Source organism: Bubalus kerabau, chromosome 5, assembly GCF_029407905.1.
Source record: "Bubalus kerabau isolate K-KA32 ecotype Philippines breed swamp buffalo chromosome 5, PCC_UOA_SB_1v2, whole genome shotgun sequence".
Lineage (NCBI taxonomy): Eukaryota > Metazoa > Chordata > Mammalia > Artiodactyla > Bovidae > Bubalus > Bubalus kerabau.
Window position 1 is genome coordinate 111,247,177 of NC_073628.1, and position 13,912 is coordinate 111,261,088.

The 13,912-nt window shown below is 47.6% G+C and overlaps 1 protein-coding gene across 1 annotated transcript in view; it reads left to right on the plus strand.

The window, feature by feature from the left end:
• Positions 1-13,912, plus strand: part of TNN (tenascin N) — an 85,258-nt gene that overhangs the window by 54,972 nt on the left and 16,374 nt on the right. The window contains exons 16-18 of the mRNA XM_055582734.1: positions 4,472-4,568; positions 5,486-5,653; positions 12,688-12,851. Coding sequence (XP_055438709.1) covers positions 4,472-4,568; positions 5,486-5,653; positions 12,688-12,851 — 429 coding nt within the window. The remainder of the gene's footprint in view (positions 1-4,471; positions 4,569-5,485; positions 5,654-12,687; positions 12,852-13,912) is intronic.

The window sequence follows — 13,912 nt, forward strand, 5'->3', positions numbered from 1 at the left end:
TTTGAGACTTTCAATCTGATCTTTCCACCTCTCCTTACCCCCTTCTCCCTGTGCCTGAACAGTGAGAGGCTCTCACTGCTCCAAACCAGCCTGCAGCCTGACCTGCTGTGCTTCCACCACTTGCTGTGGGAAGGAGAAAGCATGATCTCATAGAGCTCAGACTATGTTCCTTTACACATTCGCTCAGGGCCTGTGGAACCAAAGACACTCGGGCAGCTGCAGATAAAATGATACCATCTGATAAGCAGCAAAGAGGAAAACTTATTATCCACACAGCTGCATCTGATGGCCAAAAGGCAGAAATGGATCAGATGGGGGACATTCCTGATTAATTTGTAAAAATAATGGAACAGAGTATCACATGGAGGCCATCTACCTGACTAGACTCATAGGGCTGCACCTGCTGTTCTCATCAGCACCATTGTACCTCTGTGCTTCTGTCCCTTCAAGCTTGAAGCCAGTTCCCTGCCTTTGTCCCTGTAGTCACCCGTTGGCAGGATGTCTGTACTGTCCAGTGTGGTCTTTTTGTTGTTTCTTTGTTTGCTTTTGGGGGTGGACGGTGGTGTGCTGCATGGCATATGGGATCTTAGTTCCCCAATAAGGGATGGAACCCATGCTTCTGGCTTTGGAAGTGCAGTATCTTGACCAATGGACCTCCAGGGAAGTCCCTGTTGATGTGGCCTTTTTAAAGCCAGCTTCACCCAGGCAAAGAGATGTGTGTCTAGGACAATTTTTTGAAAGAGACCTGTTGCTAGTCTGTCTGCCTGGGAGTATCCATGATTCTTTCCCACTAATATTTATTGAGTGCCTACTATGTGTCGGGTACTGTTTTGTATACTTAGGAACCAGCAGTGGACCAAATAGACAAAAATCCCTGACCTCAAGGAGCTTGCCTTTTACATCTTGCCCACACAAGTGGCCTTTGCCAGAACACAGAGGTCAGTTTCAGAAATAACTCTGGGTTCCCACCAATGCCAGTGCCCCATCCCCTCCCTAGTCTTGTTTTCTCACCCAGGTTCCTGAAGAAACTACATGAACTGAGACCCTGTAGGGTTCTCCTCGAAGCTACTACATTCCAGAAAATATGTGGGGTCCTGCAAACCTCTCCACTGAATCTTTTACTGGCAATTTCCATGTTTTGGGGTGTTCAAAAGTCTTCTGTCACTGAAAGATGATCATAGTATATTATCCTTATAAACTGAGCTTCTCGAATCCTTTTAAGGAAATTCTTCTCCACTCAGGCAGCAAGAACACAATTTGATTAACTTGGGTTAGCCAGAACTCTGCCCTGAGGTAACTGAGGCTACAGGTGGGAAGCTGGAATGGAGACTATTAAGGAACACTTAAGTGTCTCAAATATTTCCATTTCTGTTTCCCATCTTGCAAGTCCTAAGAACTACATGAGAGGCTCTTTCCACAGGCATCTAAGTGAGATTTTCATTTTTTCCTTCTGATTTAGTCATTTAGGACTGAAAGTTCTAGAGTACAACAAAGCTCTGTTGTTAGAATCAAAGATTTTTTTCTCCTTTGAGATTTATTTGGCAAGGGGTTTCTGTTATCCCAAATAGTTCATTATAAGGTATTTTCACCTCATAGAAGGGAATGGACTAGATTCTCAGTGAGTCAATTAAGGCTGCCTGATCAAGATGTATAAATGATCCCTGTGGGTCAGTTCATTTGAAATCTGACATTATAAAATGCAAGACAACACATTTACTGAGATATAATAATCACTTATTATATCTGTATGAGCCAGACTCTGGCCTTTATGATTTATCATGATTCATGACCATGCCTTGATTTAAGATAATGACAAATAAGCTATTAACATCTTGATCTCATAGTTTAGAGAAGTGAGGCTAGTCAAGGCTAACTGACTTGCCCAAGTAGACAGCTAGTAAGTATAGAGCTGGATCTAAATACTGATGCAAAGAGCATCAGAACCTTTTTTTTCCCCCCCCAATTTCCCTAGCCATGCTGAAGCATTAGTACAATAAACAAATAAACAAACAAAAAAATGCTTTGGCACTATGTTCATTGATTGGAGATAGAGACCAAATGCTTTTGTAAAGCCTCTGTCCTAGGAGAATGGGATCAGATTTGAGCCTGACCTTACACAGGAACTCACTACATTAGTGGGAATAGAATTTGATGCAGTGTGTATGGAACCAAATGGTGATGCCCTACGGTTTCATTGTTCATGATCCAGGAGTCCCAAGTGCCATGATAGGAAATGAACAGCCTCAGAATCTTAAGGCATGCTCTTTAAACAGTAGACTCCACACAGCTGGTATTTTCAGACTTCCTCAGGGAAAGATGAGGCAGTGTTTTATCTTTGCATCAGCCACCGAATAGTTGGCTGTGTGACTCTTTGATTTTCTACACTTTCTCATCTGTAAAATGGCATTGTATATTCTTGCCCTGGAGTCAGCCTTTAAAAATGCTCAACGAGCACTTGTTACATAGATCAGTAAGTGAAAAAAGAAATCAAGGAAGCCAGGGAAGGAAGGTGATGTCTCTACAAGAGGGACACATAAGAAGAGGGGAAAGGGAACAACAGTGTTAGTGAGTGTGAGTACAGTTGTTCATCGTGAGCATCCCTAAGTTCTGCTCACGGCTCTCTACCCTTCACACACCCTGTCTCACGAGTCCTCCTAGCACCTCTAGGGGCAGACACCTCCTTCCCGCTTCCAACCCTGTTGGACAACAAGTTGACTGACGCTCAGGAACAGAAATGACTGAGTCACCAACCCCCTGCCAGGATCCCCACCCTTCATTCAGTGCCCCCCAGGCCAGCAGACAGGGACTGATGCTTTAGGAGTTGGCGGTGAGCTCTGGGCACTGTTGTGGGCAACCCGCTCTTTCCTCCCTCCCTGTATCTTCCCAGGGAAAAATGTATCAAGAATGCTCAAATATTAGGAGGTCTACCTCACCAAATTCCAGATGAAGTGGTTGACTTCAAGGCACATGGTGTGAAGCATGGTGGAAAAGAGGGGGATTGGATTTTGTGTTGGGGCTTCTGCTTTTGAAGGAGCACAAAGGACAGAAGGTAGAGAGGAAGATGCCACTCCATTCTTAGGGAGTTCCAGACTCCTGTGTGTGGTTAGCTAGGATGGCGTCTAGCTTGGCTGCCAAGGCCAGGAGGAATTAGAAGTGCAAAAGCATACATACATACATAGGTGTGTTTAGCCTTTAGATGCTTTTCAGGTTTACTTCACAGAAAAGAATCGAGTGATTCTGACCACCCCTGCCTCCCTCCCCCAGATGGAGGGATTTTTGAAAAGAAAGCAGCCCATACTCTCATGAAACAGCCCCAACTGTGTCTCCATGTTGTCCCTTCTCACTCACTCTTCAGCTGAAACTGGTTGGCTTTCTGCCCTCATCACTCACTAGCACAGCCTTTGCTCAAGTCACCGGTGCTTCTGTGTCACCAGAGTCTGTGGGCAGTTTGGGCATCACGCTCCCTGACTTCTCACCAGCACTTGACACTGTCGGGCACACTTTCCTCTGGTGGCCTTTCTGATTCCGCATTTTCCCGGTTGTATTTCACATCACCAGCTGCTCCTCTTTGTCCTCCATGAGCTCAGCCTGTGGTGTGTGGCTCTTAAATCTTGGGATCCACAAGGCTTCATTCTAGGCCACTTGCTCCTTTCAGTCCTGTTTTGGTCTCATCCTTCCAATGGCTTCATCTCCCTTTCTGTGTCCTGATGGCTTTCCATGTTAGGATGGAATGGGCTAAGCCGTAGTAGCAAACTAACACCTAATTCCAGTGATTTAACCCATAAAAGGCTTTTTTCTCACATGTGCAAAGTCACTACTAAGTGGTGACTCAGGGATTCAGGCTGATTCCAGCTCATGGTTCTGCCCTGTTGACATGTGGCCTTCACCAATGCACCGTGGCCTGGGGCAATGGGGGAGAGAGTGGGGAGACCCCCACCCCACACTCTGTGCTCCCACTTTTAGTCCTGTTGCTGGAACAAGTCACATGGTTCCAACTTAACTGCAAGAAAGGCTAAAACAAAAAGTCTCTTTGTGTCCTGGAGGAGAGGAGAGTGAAATTGGACTTGGTGAGTGCCAACACTATCTCAGACACATGCTCACCTTTTAAGTCCAGCCTGGCCCTCTCCTGAGAGCTCTGGCCCTTACATTCAGCAGCTCCTGTGGCTGACTCACTCACCAGGTCCCCAAATGAGTGATGTTGCCCCCATGGAAACTGTCCTCCCTCAGAGCCCCTTTCTCAGCAATCAGCAGAATGAATTCCCATCAGCACTGGGAGCCCAGAACTCGAAAGGCAGTCTTGACATCCTCCTCTCTCTCAGTTCCACTTCGGTCCATCACCACCCCCATCAATTTCACCTCCTGGCCACTTCTGTCCATCTTCAGGGCAGCCCCCAGCATGCCATGCTGTCCTCTCTCATTCAGCCACGTCTGTCCACGTGTGTCAGAGAGAAACACCAGTCTCCCTCTTCAGGTCTTCCAGAGGAGGAACACCGGGCAGCTGGATTTCTTCAAGCGCTGGCGGACCTACGTGGAAGGCTTCGGCGACCCCATGAAGGAGTTCTGGCTTGGTATGGTCTTTGAGCATCCCTGAAGGCTGGGGTGTGGAGGGGAGATTCCTCCCTAAGAAGCTGATCAGGCATCTTGAGGGAGCTCCCCGCATTCAGGAAGGGCTCCAGGTGACAGGGGCACTGAGGAAGCTGCCCACCAGGGTGTCGGTGGGGCTGGGTCACTGGGAAGGTTCTCGTGTGCACTGAGTGTGTGGGAGGGTGGGACTGTCACATGTGGGCTTTTTGCTGCATCTGAGCCCCACACAATCTGCCTGCAGCTTGAACTTCTCAGAAGCCACAGGAGGAGAGCAGTTATTGATTGATTGGGATTCTGGGCTCTCACTGGGCAGTCACACAGGTTCCCTGGAATTCTGTGAGGAATGCCAGTCATTGTGGCATTGTTTTCTCCCTTTTCCTTCTGCTCTTTTCTGGAGCAGATGTTTGTGGAGAATGGAATAGCCAGAAGCATCAATTGGGAAATGAAGAATTAGAAACTCATCACGTTGATTTGCAGCATCTGATAGAGTAGATGAGTTTTGTGGTTTGCTTGGTTCAAAAATCGCATCAGTGACCTTGGAGTCAGTGGTTGATCTCCTTTCCTGCTTGGTGAGATAAGTGGATGATAAGTAGGAATGCTCCTGCTTGAGAGAGAAGGAGTCAGTGGGGGCAGATTCATCCCATGATTACCTGCCCTCCACCCCCGCTCCCTCCCAGAGGGCATGGTTTCCACACTCAGAAGCATGACTGTGCCAAAGACATAATGGGTTGAGAAAACAGGCACCCCCTCCCCCAGAAGAGAAGGAATAGGGAAAACCCTCCCATTATCACAGGAGGAAAAGGCCAAGGCACCTTTGGGGGACTGAAAGTCTCAGATGCAAACGGTGGGTGCTCACACACACAGGGCAGATGATTACCAGAATTCTGTTCCTTGTTCTTAGGACTTGACAAGCTACACAACCTCACCATGGGCACACCCACCCGCTATGAGGTGAGAGTGGATTTACAGACTGCCAACGAATCTGCCTATGCCGTGTACGACTCCTTCCAGGTGGCCTCCAGCAAGGAGCGGTACAGGCTTACAGTCGGGAAATACAGAGGCACGGCGGGTAAGACAAAATGTGTCCTTCCTGCTGGGGTCTCCTGCCTGGTGTGTCTTGAGGCTGGGTCGGCCACCTGCCTTGGACTTGGGGGATGGAATATTGTTTTATGAAGGTGAATTGTCCTCATTGAACAGTTGAGGCCCTGCTCCCTGTAGGGGGTTAAACAGAATCATCAAAGCAATCTTTGACCATAAAATCAGAACTTGTGTATGTTACACACTGATCCCCCACCAGTAAAATTCTTCCTCTTCTACTGCCCCAATTCAGGCTGTTGTACATTAGCTGATGAACCCACATTCTGAGAGATTTCACGGTGTCTGCCCACCTCTTATTAGGCTTCAGCAGTGTGGCTGCCACTCTTGCACAGCGGTGCCTGTGTGTGTGTGTTATTTAAATTTATTGTGGTACTTTGCCATAAATAAAGACAGAAGAACTAAAGTGCTGATTCACACAATAAGAAGTCTAGGTCTCATTAACTCCACACAACTATGACAACACAGAAATTAACAGTTCAGCTGAAAGGAGGGGAACGGTAGCCTCAATTAGCGTCTCACTGGATTTAAGCCAGTTGGTGGTGTGTTAAGTCATGAAAGGAAAAGAACAAAATTAAGCAGCTGATGAAATACTGGAAATATGACACTGAGCATTTTCTTCAAGATGCAAGGTGTGGTTACTGTTTTAATACTATACTTTAAACCTATATTTATCGTCTTTAAACCCTAGCAAGTAAGTCTAGTGTTTGACTTAGCATGTTTTTGACTTTGTTGGGGCTATGTAGGAATGTGTGTGTGTGTGTGTGTTAGTCACTCAGTCGTGTCCAGCTCTTTGGGACCCCAGTGACTGTGTCACACCAGGCTTCCCTGTCCTTTACTATCTCCCAGAGTTTGCTCAAACTCATGTCTACTGAGTTGATGATGCCATCCAACCATCTCATCTTCTGTCGTCCCCTTCTTCTCCTGCCCTCAATCTTTCCCAGCATCAGGGTCTTTTCCAATGGGTTGGCTTTTCGCATCAGGTGGCCAAAGCTTCAGCTTCAGCATCAGTCCTTCCAGTGAATATTCAGGGTTAATATAAAAAACGTGGAAGTCAGGCATAGCAAAAAGCCAGTTAAAATACAATTGGGAAACACAGATGGGTATTTAGTTGAGTCTAAGGATATTAATCGAATGAGAGGGATTACAAGACACCCTTTTGTAAGAGTGAGTGCACTGCCTCTCACCCTCTTCCACCAACTGTAGCTGATCAGATTGCATTCCAGCCAGAGGGGAAGGGCTGTGCACACTGCAGTCTCTCTTAGACATGTCAGTGAAAAACAAGAAAGACATGGAAGTTTTATTCCAGCCAACCCGAGGATTATAACCCAGGTGGCAGTCTTTCAGAAAACTCAGAGGACTGTCTCTCCTGTTAGAGGTCAGAGCACAGTTAGATGAGTTTTTGAGATAGAGGGTTATAAGTCCGTCAAATGATGCATCATTGACAGTTTACAAAGTCCAGATCTACACCGCATACAAAGTATTGGATCACAGGTTCATGATTCATGGTGGCTCCTTGAGGATATTAAGAGGGAGTATCGTTTCCTAAAGAGGTCTGGTTAACACAGATGCGTGGTACACACTAAAGGGGAAGAACGAGGCCCAAATGGGCCCTGTATCTTGCCAGAAAATATGAATTTTATTTCATCAGACCCCTCGGGCCTCCTCCTGTTCTAGCTCAGCCCACATGGTTAAATATCTGGCCATCCTTTTTCTTCCCAGTTCCCTGTTCAGTCCTGACCATAGTGATCAGTCAGCTTTCCTTTCTCAGGCTGAAAAAGCCCAGTCTTCAGAGACTCCACTCATGGCAGCTTCTACAGATAAGATATGGGGTTGGGCTGGTTCCCTTTGGCACTTGTGCCCACATCCCTCCCTGAACCCACTCCCCTCATGGGCCTTCTGCTGGGGACCTCGCTCAAGCCTGCCCTCCCAGGCTACCTCGTCCCCCTCCCTCTAGTATTCAAATGTCCCTTCTCTGAGGTCTATCCTAATCAGTAAATGACCTGATGCTAATGGGAAAATGAGTGAAAAGGAGTCAACATCTTTGTGAATTACTGTGATTCTCCTCCCGGGGACTGTATTTGCATTTTAACTGCGATTAGGGGCTAATTCCCATTCTAAGGTTGTGCAGGCCAACAAGTGCTGGTCAGTGGAGGATGTATTTTTTAATAGGAAGCCTTGAGAGACTCAGAATTCATGCAGCATTTAGGCAGCGGTCTAATCTTCCCCTGTGTGCTATATCATTCTTACTCTTAAATTCTAAATTATAGTGGTGGGGTTAGTGGAGTTTGAGCTTTCCTTATATGTGCTGATTGGTCCCCAAGGAGGATTTTGAAATTTAGCAAGCTTCTGGCTGCTTATGTCCTAGATGATAAGGTACTGTTTAGAGGACATGGCATTCCGATAGAAAGCGAACATTATGATATCTCCAGGCATGGGCCAGCTCTCCCCAGCTTTTAACCCTGTTGTCACTCTTTTTGGAACTAGAGATGTACAGCTCTGGTGGATAAGTGAGGTTTTAGACTCTTTCCCTACTCAGACTGTCCAGGTGGACCCTCAACTTTTGCTTCTACTGAAGTCAAATCAAGAAGCTGCAAAATAGAGATAGAGACACAGATGTAGAGAACAGATATATGGACACCAAAGCGGGAGGGAGGGGAGGGATGAACTGGGAGATTGGAATCGACATATCCACACTGTGATACTATGTATAAAATAGATGACTAGGGAGAACCTGCTGTATAGCTCAGGGAACCCTACTCAGATATATGTGTATGTGTAGCTGATTCACTTCGCTGGACAGGAGAAACTAACACAACCTCGTAAAGCAGCTATTGTGCTAAATAGGGCTTCCCAGGAGGCGCTAGTGGTAAAAAGCCTGCCTGCCAGTGCAGAAGGCATAAGAGACACGGGTTCGATCCCTGGGTCAGGAAGATCCCCTGGAGAAGGACATGGCAACCCACTCCAGTATTCTTGCCTGGAGAATCCCATGGACAGAGGAGCCTGGCAGGCTACAGTCCACAGGGTCTCAAAGATTCGGACATGACTGAAGCATATGTGTTGCTGATTCACTTTGTTGTACAGTTGAAACTAAAACAACATTGTAATGCAGCTATACCCCAATAAAAATTAATTTAAAAAAATCCAGCACATTATTCCTCCTTGAAGGAAACTCCAGCAAGGTAATGCCAGGTCAATTGACTTTCTGATTCTTGGAGTGAGACAGGTAGGACATTCTATGAGCTCTACCTTCAGGATGCCGCTGTTCATTAATTTTGAGATTATATTGAAAACATAAATAGGCAGACATTTAGGGTGGTGCAGAAGGATTTCTGTGGGCTAACTAGCCACTTATAGCTGATTTCAGAGACTTAGAGCTGCTCGAGAAGGGATGGTTCACCCTCTACGGACACTTAGAAGTGTGATGAGGAACTCAGCCAGCGTTCAGTGAGCTGGGGCCAGGGTTGCCAGATACCCACAGTGAAAAATTGTTCCACCCCAAATGCCAGTGCCTTCCTGGCTTTGAAGTGAATTTTTTAAGTACTGGCACTTAAAGAAGGAAAACATCGTTGAGCACATGAACAAAAGGGAAAGCTGGAGGTGACACAAATCACACTTTCATCAGCCCATTCTTGGTCTCCGAGTGGAAGACGCTCAAGGTCCAGACACGTGATCCTGCACCTGCGTGTCATTCACAGGGGATGTGATGCTAACAGCTTCTGGCCTGAGACGGCTTAGCTGCCTGGCTCATCTTTCCTATCTCAGGAAGTACGAGAGGAGAAGAGTTGGTTCCAGAGTGATTTTTATATATATTTATATTTTAAATATTTTGTTTATTTTTATTTATTTTTGGCTGTACTGGGTCTTCATTGCTGTGCATGGGCTTTCTCTAGTTGTAGCGAGTGGGGTCTACTCTTTAGTTTTGGTACACAGGCTTCTCATTGTGGTGGCTTCTCTCATTGTGGAACACGGGCTCTAGGGCTTCAGTAGTTGCAGAGCATGGGTTCTGGATCATGGGCTCAGTAGTTTTGGCACATGGGCTTAGTTGCCCTGCAGCACGTGGGGGCTTTCCGGACCATGGATCGGACCTGTGTCCCTTGCAATGGCAGGCGGATTCTTAACCACTGGACCCAGTAGGGACCCCCCTGGCCACCCCTCCGCCCCAAGAGATATTTTGATGAGATGGGTGCTGACCATCTCAGCAGCCCCACCTGGGCTTGGGTTCAGACCTCTTACGGGCTTGCCACTGACTCCTCCCACCCAAGGCCATTACATTAGAAGTGGGGCACTTATCTCTCATCAGCGTTTTCTCCTAAAACTCCCAGAGAACCGCCATTGACTTTTCTGCTTTATTTTCCTTGGGGAGATAAGCTTAATACATCAGAACACTGTCTTAGCTAGGGCCTGATGACCAAAGAAAACTTAGTTTTTGATTTATGAGAGCACTCACTATCTACATTTGGAACATTAGTGTGGCTTCAATCTCTGAAGCCAGAAGGTAGATAATCCATCATGGATTGGGGGTAGGGGGGTACTCTCACATTCAGGCCATAGCCTGCTTCACTTTTCTTTATCCCAGCACCCAAGGTTAGATAGCCACAAGGAGATCTTTAAGAAACAGCTTCTGCACAGGTGCTTAGAAAACAGCTCTTGGAACTTACTTGCAAGTTAGGTAAACTGTGCTCATTAAAAGTGTTACTAAGGGAGCCATTGTGCGGTATTTTGAACTGTAGGAAACTATCTGCAGAAAATCTAAGGAGATGAAGAAATGTCTGTGAATGAAGGGACAGTTTGCTCTTCTTTCATTGGAGAAAATTAACAGGGGAAGAGGTTTTGCTGTGTCTCAGAAAAGACCCTGATGCTGGGAAAAATTTAAGGGAGGAGGAGGAGGGGACAACAGGGTGAAATGGTTGGATGGCATCACCAACTCAATGGACACGAGTTTGCGCAAGCTCCGGGAGATGGTGAAGGACAGGAAGCCTGATGTGCTGCAGTCCATGTGGTCACAAAGTGTTGGACACAACTGAGTGACTGAACAACAACATAGGTGGACATGAGGGCTACCCGGGTGGCCTACTAGAATCCACCTACCAGTGCAAGAGACATGGGTTTGATCCCTGGGTTGGGAGGATCCCCTGGAGAAGGAAATGGCAACCCATTCCAATACTCTTGCCTGGAGAATCCCATGGACAGAGGAGCCTGGCAGGCTATATATTGTCCCTGGGGTTACCAAGGAGTTGGACACGACTTAGAGACTAAACAACATGGTGGACATGAAAGGGCCACCGTCTGAGCTCCCAAATGAGAAAGACAAACTGGGACCTTCCCTTTACACCGTTTTGTCAACTCTTTATGTATCTACCCCAGCCACCCGCAACTAAGAGCAAGGACCACTGTTGGCATTCCCAGAGCCTGGGCCATGGCAGGTGTATCTGATGTTTCCTGAATAAATGAATGAGGTTGCAGGACAAAAGTTCTCAAGCTTCAGCTGGGGTCTGAAGGGCTTGTCAAAGCACAGACTGCAGGGTACCACCCTGGAGTTTCTGGTTCTGTAGGACTGGGGTGGGCCTGAGAACATGAATTTCTAACCAGTTCCCAGGTGATACAGATGCTGCTGGCCCAGGGACTGAACTTTGAGAACCATTGTTGTAGATGGTCAGAGAGAGCTCATTCTTGCTGGCATAATTAAAGCCTGCTGTTGAAATAAGGAAACCGCAGATGCATTGGTGGCTCAGAAAGAACCCTGGACTTGGGGTCTCAGGTCGGAGCTTTGAGTTCTGGCTCTGCTGCCAGTGGACTGAGCGACTGTGGCAAGTCCCTAGAACAAACTCTGTGAGTTTCCTTCCTCATGGGACTAAGAGCTGCCTGACCCACCCCTCAGGCTTGTCAGGAGCATCAGATGAGAATGTACATGTGGAGGTGATCCGTAACTTGGAAATCAGATTAAATGGAAGTATTGTTATCACAGGAACAGACTTGATTAAGCTTGGGATTTATATGAGCCCTTATTGCCGTTTATGAGCTGAATTAAAAAGTAAACTTGTAAAAGAATGACAAATGTGATGGGGAAATAGTGAAACACAAGTCAAGTAATTAAGGCAGGTTTCTAGACAGTTTGTAATGAGCACTTAATTGTACCTGTGTGCCCAGAAGGGCTCTAGAAGTTCAGGTGTGTGTGTTAAGAGGGTTAAGAAGGGGACTCTTCCTCAGGAGTGGGATTGCGCTGGGCTTTGAGGAATGGTGAGGACTTGGACTGATGAAGGGTAGAGAGAAGCAGATAAGCAGAGGCATGGACGATGGACTCATCTGCCCTACGCATTCAGTGCCTTTGGGGACAGCAGGCTATGAGGTTGTACAGAAGGAACAGCCAAGGTACAAGCCTGCAAAGCCAGGAGGAGTGATTCATTCCTCGTGGGAGGAAGTAGATCTGAGATGATGAAAAAGGATACTTATTAAGCTTCAGAAGAACTGGGAAGCCTGTTGTGTTGACACAGGCCTGGAGAGGTGAGAAGACCCCAGGGTGGCAGCCATGGGGGACAGGGGTGTATTGGAGTGATCTGCAGAAGGAAGGGCTGGATCATTGGCCGGGGAGGGGGGCAACAGGATTATCAAAGGTGGCTCAGGAGTGCCCAGTCTGGGCCACTGGGGGGATACTGAAGCAGAGATAGCGCATGGGACGGGGGTCAGTTGTGTGAGGTCGGTCTGGTACTATGAGGAATGTCGAGGAGTTCGGTTCTGGATGTTTGGATATTTTACTGTGAAGCCTCTAAGTGGAAATGCTATTCAAGCTATTGGAAAAACAGGCCTGAAGTTTGAGTGACAAGCAAGGAAAGAGAACCAGTTCGTTCGTGTTGTGTGCTCATCTTGGCTATTTTAAGAAAAGTGTGACTCCTTGTGGCATAACCAACTGCACCTCTGGCATTTTTGTGCCCGGAGGTTTTCCTTCCGGGTTCTCTCTCAGGCCAGAGGAGGGTCCCACCCACCTCTGCCACCTCTGCTTGCCTGCAGGGGACGCGCTTACTTACCACAACGGATGGAAGTTTACAACCTTTGACCGAGACAACGACATCGCCCTCAGCAACTGTGCCCTGACGCATCACGGCGGCTGGTGGTACAAGAACTGCCACTTGGCCAACCCCAATGGCAGATACGGGGAGACCAAGCACAGTGAGGTAGGTGACAGGTGAACTTCTTTTTCGTCCCAGTGAAAGTGTTAGTCATTCATTTGTGTCTGACGCTTTGCGACCCCCGGGGACTGCAGCCCACCAGGCTCCTCTGTCCATGAAATTCTCCAGGCAAGAATACTGGAGTGGGTTGCTATTTTCGTCTCCAGGAGATCTTCCTAACCCAGGGATCAAACCCACATCTCTTTCATCTCCTGCATTGGCAGGCAGGTTCTTCACCACTAGCTCCACCCATATGCTGTTTCTGGAGTGACACCCTCCAGCTGGTGTGCTGCCCCTCTCCTTCGGAGGCCGACAGTCAGAGCAGTGGGGCTCCTTCTCCAGGCTCTGTGGCCTTGTGGTCTAGGTCCTTCCTGCCCACCTGCTGCAGCCCCCCACTCTCTGCATTCCCACCAGTGCTGCGCCCTTCCTCAGTGTCAGGCAGGACTCAGGCCGCCCACTGCTTAACAGAGATGGTATGCATCACACATCATCCTGCTTTACAAATTCACATGTGGACACTCTCTCCGTCAGCCTGAACTGCTGTAAGAAAATAGTAGAGACTCAGGGGCTTAAACAGCAGGCATTCATTTCTCATGGTTCTGGGGTATGCAAAGTCCAAGTTCCAAGCAGATTCAGTTTCTGACGGGAGGTCTTTCTGGCTTGTGGATGGCCGCCTTTTCACTGCATCCTCACACAGTAGAGGCAGAGAGCTCGCTCGCAAGTGAGCTCTGGTCTGTCCTCTTCTCCTAAGAGCACTGATCCTACCGTGGGTGACCTACCGTGGGTCATCTAACCCTAGTTACCTCCCGAAGGCTCCACTTGCGAGTACCATCACTTGCGAATACCATCACACTGGTGGTTAGGGCTTCATTGTATACATTTTGGGGGGTTGGGAGGGTACACAAACATTTTATCCATAACAGACACATCAGAATTCTATCCAGTTGTTCTTCCAGTTAAAAGTGAAAATTTAAAGTGTTAGTCACTCGGTCGTGTCTGACTCTTTGTGATCCCAGGTTCCTCTGTCCATGGAATCCTCCATGCCAGAGTACTGGAGTGGGTAGCCA